The following is a 13,812-nucleotide window of genomic DNA, read 5'->3' on the forward strand; positions in this document are numbered from 1 at the left end:
TATTTTATTTTATTTAACGCTCCGAATGACCGTTTAAAACCACCGAGCACCGTGCAAAATCTCTTTTGTGATAATATGCATGCAACATTGCCCCCACAGACAGAAGTCTCAGGGGGCGAGCGCTTTTCCTTATACCGTAATGTCTCCTCCCACCTCATAAATATTCATGAGCAAAGTTGCCTGCGTGCCGTTACGCTGTGACGACATGGAAGAGCAGCGGGTCCCGATTGCTGCAGCCGCTTGTCATTGTGACGAAGATTGGCACTAAGGTAAGCTGTCACTCAAAATCTTCTTTTCCGACTCCCTATCAATCAAGCGATCAGGGCCGCGCAGTGAAAATGCACTCGGCGCTTCCGTGGGAGGCGCGCGGTCTGGATGGTTTTGGTCTGAAATCGGATGTTTGGGGAGATTTTCTGGCTCGACTCACAGTCAAGGCCCAGCTCTTTTTTATGATCTTTTGTAGAAGTGCGAATGGCGGCGGCGCTGGTGGGGAGGGATAGCCCGATGTCCCTTAGATTGATTGATAGGCGATTATGGGCAGGCTTTTTATTATATTTAAAGAGACAGAGACGATGTTTTAATAAGTGAGCGAAAAGTGAAGGTGTTTTTGGCATTATAATGTAGGCTATGCATTATAATTGTATATTAATTACGCCAGCGGTTCTCATGGGTGTCTAGCGTTTCGAATAAAACACTAATTAGATATGAAGATATATAAGCGATGGGTCTGAACAGAGACTCCGTGCAAACATGGCGCCTACAGTAATAGAGAGGATGAGATACAGTCATCTGAGGCTGAAGAAACAAACAGACCATGACCAAGATACTGTACGAGAAAATAGTGATTCAACTCGATTATGTGTTTAAATGCAGTTTTTCTAAGCCCATTCAAAGCGAATCACTCATTGAAGTCGTGTTGCAGTGCAGATATATATACATGTTACTATTTATATCACGAATATGCATTCGTCTGTTCGCACTGCAGATGTTGATCCAGTTCATTTTGAAGCAAATGAATGTAATGCATCAAATCAAACAAGACGTTTTCTCACTTATATGTAAAGTACAATGTTTTGATTCACGGCAGCGCGTGCAGAGGAAAATACAATAAAAACTGATTTGCATTTTTAATCGATACAGGTGTTTATAGAGCAAGCTGATTCATGTATAATGCTGATGTTTTTATATATTAAATGTAGAATTAAACAGTTATTTTACTATAACAATTTAATAAAAACTGAAAACAAAATGTTAATTATTCAGTTAGGTAAGGCTGCTAGTTATTTGCATAAGTATGCACCGGTTATATGCTGTTATAACGTCCAAAAACAAAAATTACTTTTGACCAGTAGTTTTAAATATTCATTAATTGGCCTGAGCTATATTAGCATGTCACTATATGGCCCTTATACAATGACTATAAATAATCAGAATCACCTGTATTGCCAAGTACTGTGAGTATACATGTACAAGGAATTTGTCTTGGTGTACTGTAAAAAATTCATAAATAATAATAACAAGAGTAAGTTAAATATTTTAAGGTAAGAGTAAAGACTGAAGAGTTATGAAGTTATGAAATGAGCAGAAATATATACACATACAGGTGCATCTAAAAAAATTAAAATATCATGGATAAGGTCTTTATTTTATACACATGCATATACATATACACACATATAGACAATTTCAAGGATGTAAACAATAACAGTCTGGATGCTTGCAATTAACTCCTTAGCAGAAAAGTTGAGCAGCCCACAAGATCCAGGGGGCGTGGTTGTATCCAGATCCAACTCCTCCCACTTTACATATACCTGAACCTACCAACCTCCACCCCCTAGATGTGGATCCAACCACGTCCCCTGGATCTTGTGGGCTGCAGCAAACCCAACTTGGGAAAAGTTGGGATCATTTGTTTGTACTATGGATGACATCAGTCTTATGTTCAGTTAAACTGAAGCAAGACAAACAGTGCTACTTACGATCTTATCATGGTTTGTGCTAAAATGTCCAGGGAGATTTTTGGTGGACATTTCACTTGCATTGCTGGGTCAGTCTGTATGGCTATGCAAATATTCATATTTATTTGTACAGCGCTTTTCACAATACATATCGTTTCACTGCAGCTTTACAGAACATGCATGTTTATTACAACGCTAAATGAATGCTAGTAAGCTAATCACTTCATGCCATTATTACTGGTTTCATTCGTTTTATACTGTGTGCTTAGTTTAGTCATGTGCTAGAAAGCATTTGAATGCTCTATCTGAGCCATCATGAGATCATAAACAAGATGAATGCAATTTAATGCCGGCTACCGTGTTTTGCATAAACCTTTACTAGTTTTTTTTTAGATAAAAGTATAGTCTACATGCAGATTAATAAATGCACACACACTACATACAGTATATATGTGGGTATGCATGTTTATGCACATTTACTGTAAACACGCATACAGGTAAAAAGTGTGGGCACTATTACTATTTTTTTATGTTTTCTGAAATAAGTCTCCAATGCTCATCAAGCCTGCATTTAATTGATCACAAATATAGACAAAAACAGTAATATTTTAAAATATTACAATTTAAAATAATGGTTTTCTATTGTAATATGCTTTAAAATATAATTTATTTCTGTGATCAAAGCTGAATTTTCAGCATCATTACTCACATGATCCTTCAGAAATCATTCTAATATGCTGATTTATTATCAGTGTTGGAAACATTTGTACTGCTTAATATTTCTTTATAAACTTAAGATCAGTTTAGTATTCTTTGAATAAAAGAACAGCATTTATTTATAATAGAAATGTTTTGTAAAGACATGCACTACTGTTCAAAAGTTTGGGGTCAGTATTTATTTATTTTTTTTAAAAAATATGAATACATTTATTCAGCAAGGATGTTACATTTTTTTTTTTTTTAAAGTGATCGTAAAGACGTACTGTTAGGAAATATTTCTATATTTTGAAAATCCCTGCCAGGATTCAATCAATCAATCCTGTATAAAGTATCACAGGTTCCAGAAAAATATTAAGCAGCACAATTGTTTCCAACAATAACCAAATATCAAATCAGCACATTAGAATGATCTCTGAAGGATCATGTGACACTTAAGACTGGAGTAATGGCTGATCAAAATCCAGCTTTGCATCACAGAAATACATATAAAGAATATTAAAACAGAAAACCATTATTTTAAATTGTAATATTTCACAATATTACTGATTTTGTCTGTATTTTTGATCAAATAAATAGAGGCTTGATGAGCATTATAAGAGACTTCTTTCAAAAACATAAAAAATAGTAATGTGTCCAGACATTTGACCAGTACTGCATATAAACAAAAGACACATCGGGGTGTTCATATGGTCACATGTGGTTTGGCACTGTCCTGTCTCCCTGTAGCACTCACCGTCTTAGTTGTCTTACATTACAGATGATGGCTTTCCTAAAGACAAAAGTAGAAAAACTATTATTTTATTTAATGCACAATATTTACAAATACTACTATTATTGTTTAATACATCAGTACATGTTGGAATTAACATTAGACAAGCTTAATAAGTGATTCAAATGTTTACCGTTACCTTTTGTAAACTACTGCAGTTAACTGTTACACTATACAACATTCAAGTTTACAGTATACATTTCTATAATGTGTTACTCACTGCATTTATCTGCTGACAAGATAGCTAGATGACTTATGTGAACTCATTTAATTATTGTCCACATAACGCTTGCAATAAAACGGAAATAAAAGCTTGGCCTTTTTCACGAAACAAGAACCAAAACGTTAGGCGCATATGTCAGCAATAACGAAAACACAATGCTGCATCATACTTGAAGAGTTAACGTAAATTAATACAAAGAATCAAATGGAAAAAACAAGAATTTGGCATATTGTGCATACTTGTATGGTACTAATATGCTCCCTTTTAGGGTAGGTGCACCTTTGAGGTTACTGCCCCAGTAAAGGGCTGAAATACAATTTATTTTATTTCTGAGTGTAAACAAAAAACAAAAAAAGCCTATGAAATGTTAAAAAAAAAAACATCTAATATTAAGTGAGTATAATTACTGATTATATTTTTTTAATAATTTAAAAGATCAGTTTAGTCAAGGTATCGGTATCGATATCGACGATACTGGGCTTAAAAATATCGGTATCGGATCGAAAATAAAATAAGTGGTATCGCCCATCACTAGCTCGAACACTAACCGGAAACGTCCGAGGAACAAAGACGTCACTTCCTTATGCAGTATAAAAAGTATAAAAAATATCGAAGTGCATTTAACGGGTAAAAGCAAAAAAAAAGTGCTCAGCACAACAGCGACCTGTTTTTCCGTTCATTATAGGTCATGGAAATTAAGCTTTTTAGTTAGTGAAAGTCAGGGAATTTGACAATATGGCTTAGAGTGGGAACCCTGTGTGTGTGTTATATATATATATATATATACGCACAGTCGTGGTCAGAATTATTGGCACCCTTGGTAAATATGATCAAAGAAGGCTTTGAAAATAAACCTGCATTATTAATCCTTTTGATCTTTTATTTAAAAAAATCGCAACACAATTGAAAATGGGAGAAAATCTCATTATTAAATACATGTTTTTCTCAAATACATGTCGGACACAATTATTGGTACCCCTAGAAATTCTTATGAGTAAAATATCTCTGAAGTATATTCTCATTCATATTCACAATTTTGAGCTCACCAGCGTGATTATGAACATGAAATTATCCAGCCATGGCTTCCTGTTTCACAGAAATATAAATAGGAGGGAAAACAAAGCCCAAATTCTCTTAATCATCCATCACAATGAGAAAAACCAAAGAATATATTTCTGATGTGCAGCAAAAGATAATTGAGCTTCACAAATTAGTGAAGTGGCTTTAAGAAAAGAGCTAGAGCAGTGAAAATTCCCATTTCCACCATCAGGCCAATAATTAGGAATTTCCAATCAACATAAAATGCTATCGTCCTAATGCACGGTGAGGAGGAGAGTTTTGCCTCATTCAGACTGTCAGCCCAAATCTGATTTTTGTGCAAATCCGATTGAAATTCGATCATATTTAAATAATCTGAACGGCAACGAAATACATGAAATCCGATTTGTGCAAATCCGTTTCGAGCTACATTTGTATGTGGATTGGAATCCTATTCAAATCGCATTTCTGGAAATCCTTTTCAGTCTGACCGGTCAGATCGGATTTAGCCTAGCTTTTTCACGTTCTCACGCCACGTAACACATAAATACGTCAGACATTTTTGCAGAAAACATGCTGAACATCTTTGCAGAAACAAGGTTGTGTCGTTGCGAAGTGCAAGTCAATGCTAATAAAACCACGACTGTATACATACACATATATATATATATATATATACACAGTATCTCACAGAAGTGAGTACACCCCTCACAGTTTTGAAAATATTTTATTATATCTTTTCATGTGACAACACTGAAGAAATGGCACTTTGCTACAGTGTGAAGTAGTGAGTGTACAGCTTGTATAACAGTGTAAATTTGCTGTCCCCTCAAAATAACTCAGCACACAGCCATTAATGTATAAACCGCTGGCCACAAAAGTGAGTACACCCCTAAGTGAAATATATATATATTAGTAGTCAACATTTGAAGTGGATCAAAACCTTGTCGTAAAAAGCTAAAACCAAAATGCATTCTTGTCTTAGGACAACTTTGATGAACTTTTTTGATCCAAGTTCAAAGTATTCAGTATTCAGACCCCCTTCACTTTTTTGCAGCCTGATACTACACTTGTATACTACACTCCGTACCTCATAATGACAAAGTGAAAACATATATTGTACATACAGTAGCACTGGCTACCAATAGCTGCTCGCATTAAATTCAAGGCATTAATGTTTGCCTACAGAACCACCACTGGCTCTGCACCCCTTTACCTAAATTCATTAATTCAGACCTATATACCCTCTAGAAGCTTACATTCTGCAAGTGAACGACGCATTATTGTGCCATCCCAAAGATGCACAAAAACAGTTTCACGGACTTTTTCATTAACTGTTCCCATCTGGTGGAATGACCTGCCCAACTCAATCCGAGCAGCCGAATCCTTACCCATCTTCAGGAAACGGCTAAAAACTCATCTGTTCCATCTTTACTTGACCCTCTAACTCTAGCACTCTCTATTCTAATTGAATTTTTTATCTATATGTCTTTTTATTTAAAAAATAATAATAATTATCTGTACTGCGTTAGGCTATCCAAGACTTGTAATAGCACTTGCATGTTGTTGCTCTTTTGTTGGTTTTGATTGCTTCTTATGTCCTCATTTGTAAGTCGCTTTGGATAAAAGCGTCTTTCTAAATGACTAAATAAAATATATATATATATAGGTTATGTATTTATATATTCATTTTTCTGGTAAAGAGTTGCAGCTGTTTTGCAGTTTTTCACATAAATCTTTGTCTTTTTTGTGACTGTGTCAGTTTAGTGGAGCTGAAGATCAGCTTTATAGAATGCCCAAGCGTTGTCCACAGCAACAGTAACTATGATGACATCCCCATCGGTGTCCATGGAGGATTACCAAGAGGCTGAGCAGGTTTGTGTTGCTAAAGATCTCTTCGTACAGCCAATGGAGTACTGTTTTGCGTGAGTGTGTTTAATTGCCCTTTTAAATAAAGCGATAATCATCTTTATATTGCAATAAAAATTCAATAAATGCTTTATAAACATGCAAGTATGACATCTCACAAACTGAGATTGATGTCTTGTGAATTCTGGGAAGTTTGATCTCTGCGGCATCGGATGGAGAGATAGAGAGACTCGAGACTAACCCGAGATTTTCCAGCAGTTGTGAAATATTTTTAACATTTGCCCCTTTTCAATCAACACTATTGTTGCGCTCCGTCACATGCACTCAATCATGTGGGCCTGTCCCAACTATGAAGTACAAAGAAAAAAACTGTATGATTGAGAAAAGAAACCAAAAGAACTGTGGGTACTTAGCTTACTGTATATATTCTGTATATTTTGATGTCCAAATAGATTATTACACAAGATATCTTGCATGTTGTTGAGTCACTCAATGTGCTGGTATTTCTGTATTTACACAGTTTTTCCGCTAAATAGTCTGAAACTAATGTGAAAAACCACTGTTAAATCTGTTAAAGCTTTCTAAATCTGACAGAAAAAGATAGAGTAGTCTGAGGACTGAGAGAGAAGCCCCTTTGTAAGAAATGAGGTTTTGCTATATGCTTTGAAACCCCATGTCAGCCCTTAGGGTCTGTGACAGAGAGGCTGTGCTTCTCAGAGCGGCCCACACACGGACGTTACCGCCCGCAGGCATGCCAGCTGACACTGCTAACTTCCACATACCTCATACATCTTCATTCTCTGCCCCTCTGTCCCGTGCAGATGCAAGTGGGAGAGCAGACGGCGGGACAAGTGGAGGAGAGGTTGGAGGAAGAGGAGGAGAGAGAGGAAGAGGAGAGCAGCTCAGCACCGTCTGAGCCACAAACTCCTATGGAGGTCTACAAGACGGCCATTTACAGGTAACTTCTGAAAAAGCATAGTTGAGTGTGCGCTTGTGGTTTGATGTGTAAATGATGTGTTTGTTGACTGTCAGACACCCCTTGTTCCCCCTGCTGGCGCTGCTCTTTGAGAAATGTGAGCAATCCACTCAGAGCTCGGAGTGCGTGACCTCGGCCAGCTTCGATGTGGATATCGAGAACTTTGTGCGAAACCAAGAGAAAGAAGGCAAGGCTTTCTTCAGTGAGGACCCCGATTTGGACAGTCTGGTAAGCATCGCCCGTTTAAAGTTTTTGGTGTTTGCACTACTGTTAAAGAAAAATTTAAATGAATTTTTATGAAAGAATGCTGACCTAGGCTGCATTTTTGATCAAATACTTTTTTTCTATTTGAATATGTATTGAAATGTATATTGATGTCAAAGCTGAATTTCCAGCATCATTACTCCAGTCTTCAGCGTCACATGATCCTTCAGAAATCATTCTAATATGCTGATTTGCTGCTCAAGAAACATGTATTATTATTATCAATATTCAAAACTGTCGCTGCTTACTATTTTTGTATGCATGAGACATTTTTTCAGAATTCTTTGATGAATAGAATTACAGCATCTATTTAAAAACAGAAATACTTTTAACAATAAAAGTCAAAGTTAATTTAATGTATCCTTTCTGAAAATATTCATTTATTTCAGAAATTAAATAATTTTACTGACCCCAAAATTTTGTATAGTAGTGTAAAAAAAACTTTGTTCTTTGTAAATAATTTATATTAATGTAATAACCTAATAAGTAATAATTTATCACATTTAATTAAACACAATATATTTTAAAAAGGAATCTTTTATAAATGTACCAGACATAAAAGTCTTTACTGTCACCTTTAAAAAAATAAAAAATAATATTCTGACCCCAAACTTTTGATCAGCAGTGTACATTCAGCAATGTCAATATTAAAGATTTAATCGGCATCAGTTGATATGGATATTTAATTGTGCATGCTAATTTTTGAATTTTGATTAACTTTGCCATCATCTAACGCTCACTTTGTTCATCTTTAAAAACACCAATAATTTAATAACACTGGTAACACTTTAAAATAAGGTGTCATTTGTTAACATTAGTTAATGTATTAAATAACATGAACAAACAATGAACAATGCATTTATTGCACTATTTAGTCATCTTTGTTAATGTTAATGAAAATACAGTTGTTCATTGTTCATGATAGTTCACAGTGCATTAACTAATGCTGAACAAACACAACTTGTGATTTTAATCATGCATTAATGTATAAATGCTGAAATTAACATTAGCTAAGATTAATAATTGTTCATTCTTAGTTCATGTTACTAATGTTGTTAACTTATGTTAACTAATGAACCTTATTGTAAAGTGTTACCATAACACTTTAATGTAATCTTTAGCAATGTAATATTTCTATTTTTATGCTTTACATTATAGTATTGTAATGTTTAATGTTTACCCTTATTGTATATAGAATAGTGAAGCAGCGTTAGGTTGCTGCCTAATCAGCTACTCAACATGAGGATCTGAAACATTATAATAATAAATATTAGTATTTTAACACACGCATTTGAGAATCCATCTCAGTCTACATGATTGGTGAGGAAGTGAAACCAGCGTGAGCAATTTCAGGTTTGGTTTTAGGGTGTCATACAGTGGGCTGGATTCAGGGTTCATTTTAATGCTCATGCAGACCTCTAACAGTTCATTAAGTTCGGTTTATCTTCTGATGACTGTACTGTGCTTTCTCATCGACCTCAGATGGTGAAAGCCATCCAGGTGTTACGGATTCACCTGCTGGAGCTGGAGAAGGTAAATGACCTGTGTAAAGATTTCTGCAGCCGCTACATCGCCTGCCTCAAGACCAAGATGAACAGCGAGACGCTGCTCAGTGGAGAGCCTGGAAGCCCCTACTCCCCAACACAGACACAGGTACACTCAAAAACACTGTAGAAATCTGTCTCCATCTCCGCTCAGGAAATAACCGCCCTGCACATGTTCTCCTTACAGCCGCTGAGCTCGTTCTCTGGAGCCATGAGTCCCCAAGGTATTGTAGTGCCAGCGTCGGCTTTACAACAAGGCAATGTTACTGTCACAGCTGTAAACCCCACACAGATGGTAACAGGTTTGTTGAATGTTTTACTCCTGCTTTCTGATTCTTCCTCGTTCTCTCATTTTGCCGTATATTGACCGTGTGAGTGTGTTTGTTTTAACCCAGGTGGTACAGTGTATCAGCCTGTTACAGTTGTTACTCCACAGGGGCAGTTGGTCACACAGACTCTGTCACCTGGAACAATACGCATCCAGAACTCACAGGTGAGACGCCGTCAACAAACACGCTCATTTCATGCAGCAAGAGTTTCTTTGATGTGCTGATTCATCTTCATAATCTATTACAATACAAATGGCAGTAGCACACACACTCCTCACAGCCGCGTCTGTATTTCCCACAGCTTCAGCTGCAGTTGAAGGATCTAAACTTTTTCAGTCAGGAGGACAGTTCGTCTAAGGCCAAGAGAGGCATCTTGCCCAAACATGCCACCAATGTCATGCGTTCGTGGCTCTTCCAGCACATCGGTGTAAGTTTTTTCTGTCCTTCACTGTTTTATAGTGTTCACAGAAAGAGTGATTTTCACTATTCACACCTCAGAGCCCTCTTATTCTTTTAACCCCAGCTTTATCATTTTAACGTTTAAAAAAAAAACAATGGTTTCAAACAGCATTTCATGTTCACTTCAGTGAAAAATACAGTACAGCCAATATCTCAAAAGTATCAAAATCGCCTGGATTGGGGTAGTAAAAGTAATGTATAATAGGAATATTTTGTGATAAAGTTATAATATGATTGGTCTGCTATTATCAGTAATAACCAAAATAATAATTATTATATTTAGTTTTTAATAATTATAATAGTAAGTAATAAAATGTTCCTAAGAAGGTATAATGGATGTATATTACTATTTACGTTGCTAATATTTTTTAATGTTTTTGAAAGAAGGCTCTTATAAAGTGGTATTTATTTAATAGAAAATACAGTAAAAACTGTAAAATTGAGAAATGTCATTACAAATTAAAACACCTGTTTTCTATTTGAATATATTGTAAAAGTTCATTTATTCCTGTGATGACAGCTGAATTTTCAGCATCTTTACTTCAGTCTTCAGCGTCACATGATCCTTCAGAAATCATTCTGATATCCTTAAGAAACATTTCATTATTGTTGAAAACCGTCGTGGAAATTTCTTTCAGGATTCTTTGAAGAATAAAGAAATATAACTAAAACTTCTAATCAGACCTTCTCTGAGAAAAACGTTCTGACAGCTTGAATTGATGTATAGATGAATTAAGAAATGAAAATAGAAAAGTATAGATGAATTAAGTGAGCTGGTAGGTGCTGATGTACATTTACACTCTCATAAATACCAGCTGCTCATGTGACTGGAGAGAGTGCTGATCGCTGAAGAGCCCGGCGGGGAGGTTTTCTGTCCGGCGTCTGTTTAGACGGGCGGCCCACAGAGACACATTGTTCTAATGAAGCAGAGAAAGACAAAGTTGACATATACTGAGTTCAAAGATAGAGACACTAACCAATAGAGAGAATTATTTATGTCGCCCCCAGCACCCTTACCCTACAGAAGATGAGAAGAAACAGATCGCCCTGCAGACCAACCTCACCCTGCTGCAGGTTAACAACTGGTGAGTTATCAGACGTTGATACATACAGTATGCAGGTCAGTCGTCTGGATCGCCTCTGACTGACTCAATGTCGTCAGGTTTATTAACGCACGCCGACGGATCCTTCAGCCCATGCTGGACGCAAGCTCCTCGGACACACCCAAGAGCAAAAAGAAGACACCCCAAACGCGCCCCCTACAACGCTTCTGGCCCAACTCCCTCATCTCCTCTGTGTCCCAGCAACAGGTCACCATGGAAGACGGTACGGCCCATGAGACATCATAGATTAAGCAGCACAGAATATGAGTTTAGTTTGAGGTGCAGTGGTACATTTTAAGATGTAAACGGGGCGTGCAAAACTCCTACTGTTGATAGGATGGCTGCCAGGGCATTGCTGTGTGGTTTATAGCACATTGTTGTATGGTTGCTCTGATACTCTAATGCTTACCAAAGCGAACCTGACTGGTTACATGGGTCACTTTTCTATTCAATTATTCAAAAATACATTAAAAAGCAATTCAGACATAGAATGACTTGAATACACCTCTTTTATGATTAGTATATTTTTAATTTAAGTCAAATTAATTTTGATCTTGTTGGAGGGTATAAAATAAAACATGCCATGTCAATTGTTCTAACATCATAATGAAGAAAAAAGACTTGTTAAACAACCGAAATTCTTAATAATTAATAATAATAACCAAAATAACAAGTAATATTTTAACAAAACTGCTTCACTTAAACAATTTGTCTGCCAAAAGTCATGTGGTGTGACCACTATATAGAAATATGCAGGAAAAAAATGTAATGGTATTTATGGATGAATAATTCATGATTTTTGTAACTATTTTAATGTAATAATCATTTTACGTCTTAATTTAATATAATTTCTTGTTTAACTAAAAATAATTGTAATGCTTATTCTGTCATCTGGTTAATTTAACTGAGAATTAATTTTTAATTGAATACATACTGTAAATATATTATGAAATTGATGGAAGAATAATTATATTTTTAATCTTTGAATTTAATAATCATTTTATTTAGATTTTATTTCTTAATTAAACTGAAAAAGAATTGAATTTGTAATGCTGCTTTAATTAAAAATGTTTTAATTGAATATAATATACATAAATATTTAATGATACAGTGTGTGTGGATTAATAATTCATAAATTTAGTAATTATCTTCAGTTAATAATCTTTTTTTGTTGTTGTTTAATTGAATTAAAAATATATATATTTTTTAATTGTAATGCTGCTAATAAGTTAATTTAATTGACAACATCCAGATCTGTAGAGACTGAATCTAACGAAATATAACACATTATCAAGCTAAGAAAGTGTTCTGACAGGCTGAATTAATGTTGTTTTTGTTTGTTAAAACTGATTAATAATCGATGATTAATAACTAGTGCTGTCAAACGATTAATCACGATTAATCGCATCCAAAATAAAAGTTTTGATTTAGTACATAGTATATGTGTGTACTGTGTATATTTATTATGTATATATATATAAATTACACATATACATGTATATTTACAAAATATATACTGTATGTGTATGTATATTAATTTTACTTATTAAATACATTCATATAAAATATATATAAACAACTTATTTTTCTTATATATATACATGCATGTGTGTGTATTTATATATATACATGACAAATATACACAGTACACACATATTAAATAAACAAAAACTTTTATTTTGGATGCGATTAATCGTTTGACAGCACTATTAATAACTCATGAGACTGTAATCGTTTTTGCAAAAATAATGATTAAGTGCAATAATTTAATTGCCAGTATTTATCAGTTTTGTCAAGATTAGAAGCGTTTTGTTTGTCATGCTCAGGTACTATGGTAACAGTTGGTGTGGGAGAAGACGGCCTCCAGACGCTCTCATCAGACGGAGCTACGCTGGCCATGCAGCAGGTCATGATGGGAGGTCACAGCGAGGAGGATGATGATGATGACGAAGAGGATGAAGAGGATGAGGACAATGATCCTTCCCACTCCAACATGACCAGGCTGGGCCTGGAGACCAGCGACTCACTGTAGTAGGACTGAACGACACACACACACACACACAGTTAGTATAGAGAGAGACATTTAAGGCGCATCAGAGCACTAAAAAGAAAGAGACATTCACACAAACACCTCAGCTGACGTGTTGAAGGTCACAGAACATCCTCGAGCTGTCAAACAGCATGTTTGAAGTACAGAGAAAGGGCTTAAAGCCACACACACACCGAAACAACCCACACACACAGGTCAAAATGAAGACACAAGCACAAGTCTCTCTCACAGCGGAGCGCACGCATTATTTCCGACGCAGTTAGCCGAGTGCACTTTTTGTATGATACTGTAAACTTAAAGAAAGTGTTCAAAGCACATATTAAAAGAGCTAAAAGGAAGGAAATTTAAAAAATTGTTGATGCTGGATGATTTTGGTTGTACTTCTCTTCGTGGTCTGAGATGCTACGATGATGAGATTTCGTCTCTTGCATGCCTGTGTTTGCTTTAATCAGGCACCAGGAAAAAGAAGGAACTATTTTTATAGCACACTGTCACAAGTGATCGGTGCCA

At 35.6% G+C, this 13,812-nt stretch overlaps 1 protein-coding gene across 1 annotated transcript in view; it reads left to right on the forward strand.

The window, feature by feature from the left end:
• Window positions 1-192: 192 nt before the first annotated feature.
• LOC306873379 (homeobox protein PKNOX1-like) overlaps window positions 193-13,812 on the forward strand; it is an 18,390-nt gene continuing 4,770 nt past the window's right edge. Inside the window, exons 1-11 of the mRNA XM_079422633.1 lie at window positions 193-269; window positions 6,471-6,583; window positions 7,399-7,535; window positions 7,610-7,781; window positions 9,300-9,470; window positions 9,549-9,663; window positions 9,757-9,854; window positions 9,992-10,117; window positions 11,158-11,234; window positions 11,312-11,475; window positions 13,079-13,283. Coding sequence (XP_079278759.1) covers window positions 6,533-6,583; window positions 7,399-7,535; window positions 7,610-7,781; window positions 9,300-9,470; window positions 9,549-9,663; window positions 9,757-9,854; window positions 9,992-10,117; window positions 11,158-11,234; window positions 11,312-11,475; window positions 13,079-13,283 — 1,316 coding nt within the window. The 5' untranslated portion in view covers window positions 193-269; window positions 6,471-6,532. The remainder of the gene's footprint in view (window positions 270-6,470; window positions 6,584-7,398; window positions 7,536-7,609; window positions 7,782-9,299; window positions 9,471-9,548; window positions 9,664-9,756; window positions 9,855-9,991; window positions 10,118-11,157; window positions 11,235-11,311; window positions 11,476-13,078; window positions 13,284-13,812) is intronic.

The sequence above is a fragment of the Barbus barbus genome, assembly GCF_936440315.1.
Source record: "Barbus barbus genome assembly, chromosome: 8".
NCBI lineage: Eukaryota > Metazoa > Chordata > Actinopteri > Cypriniformes > Cyprinidae > Barbus > Barbus barbus.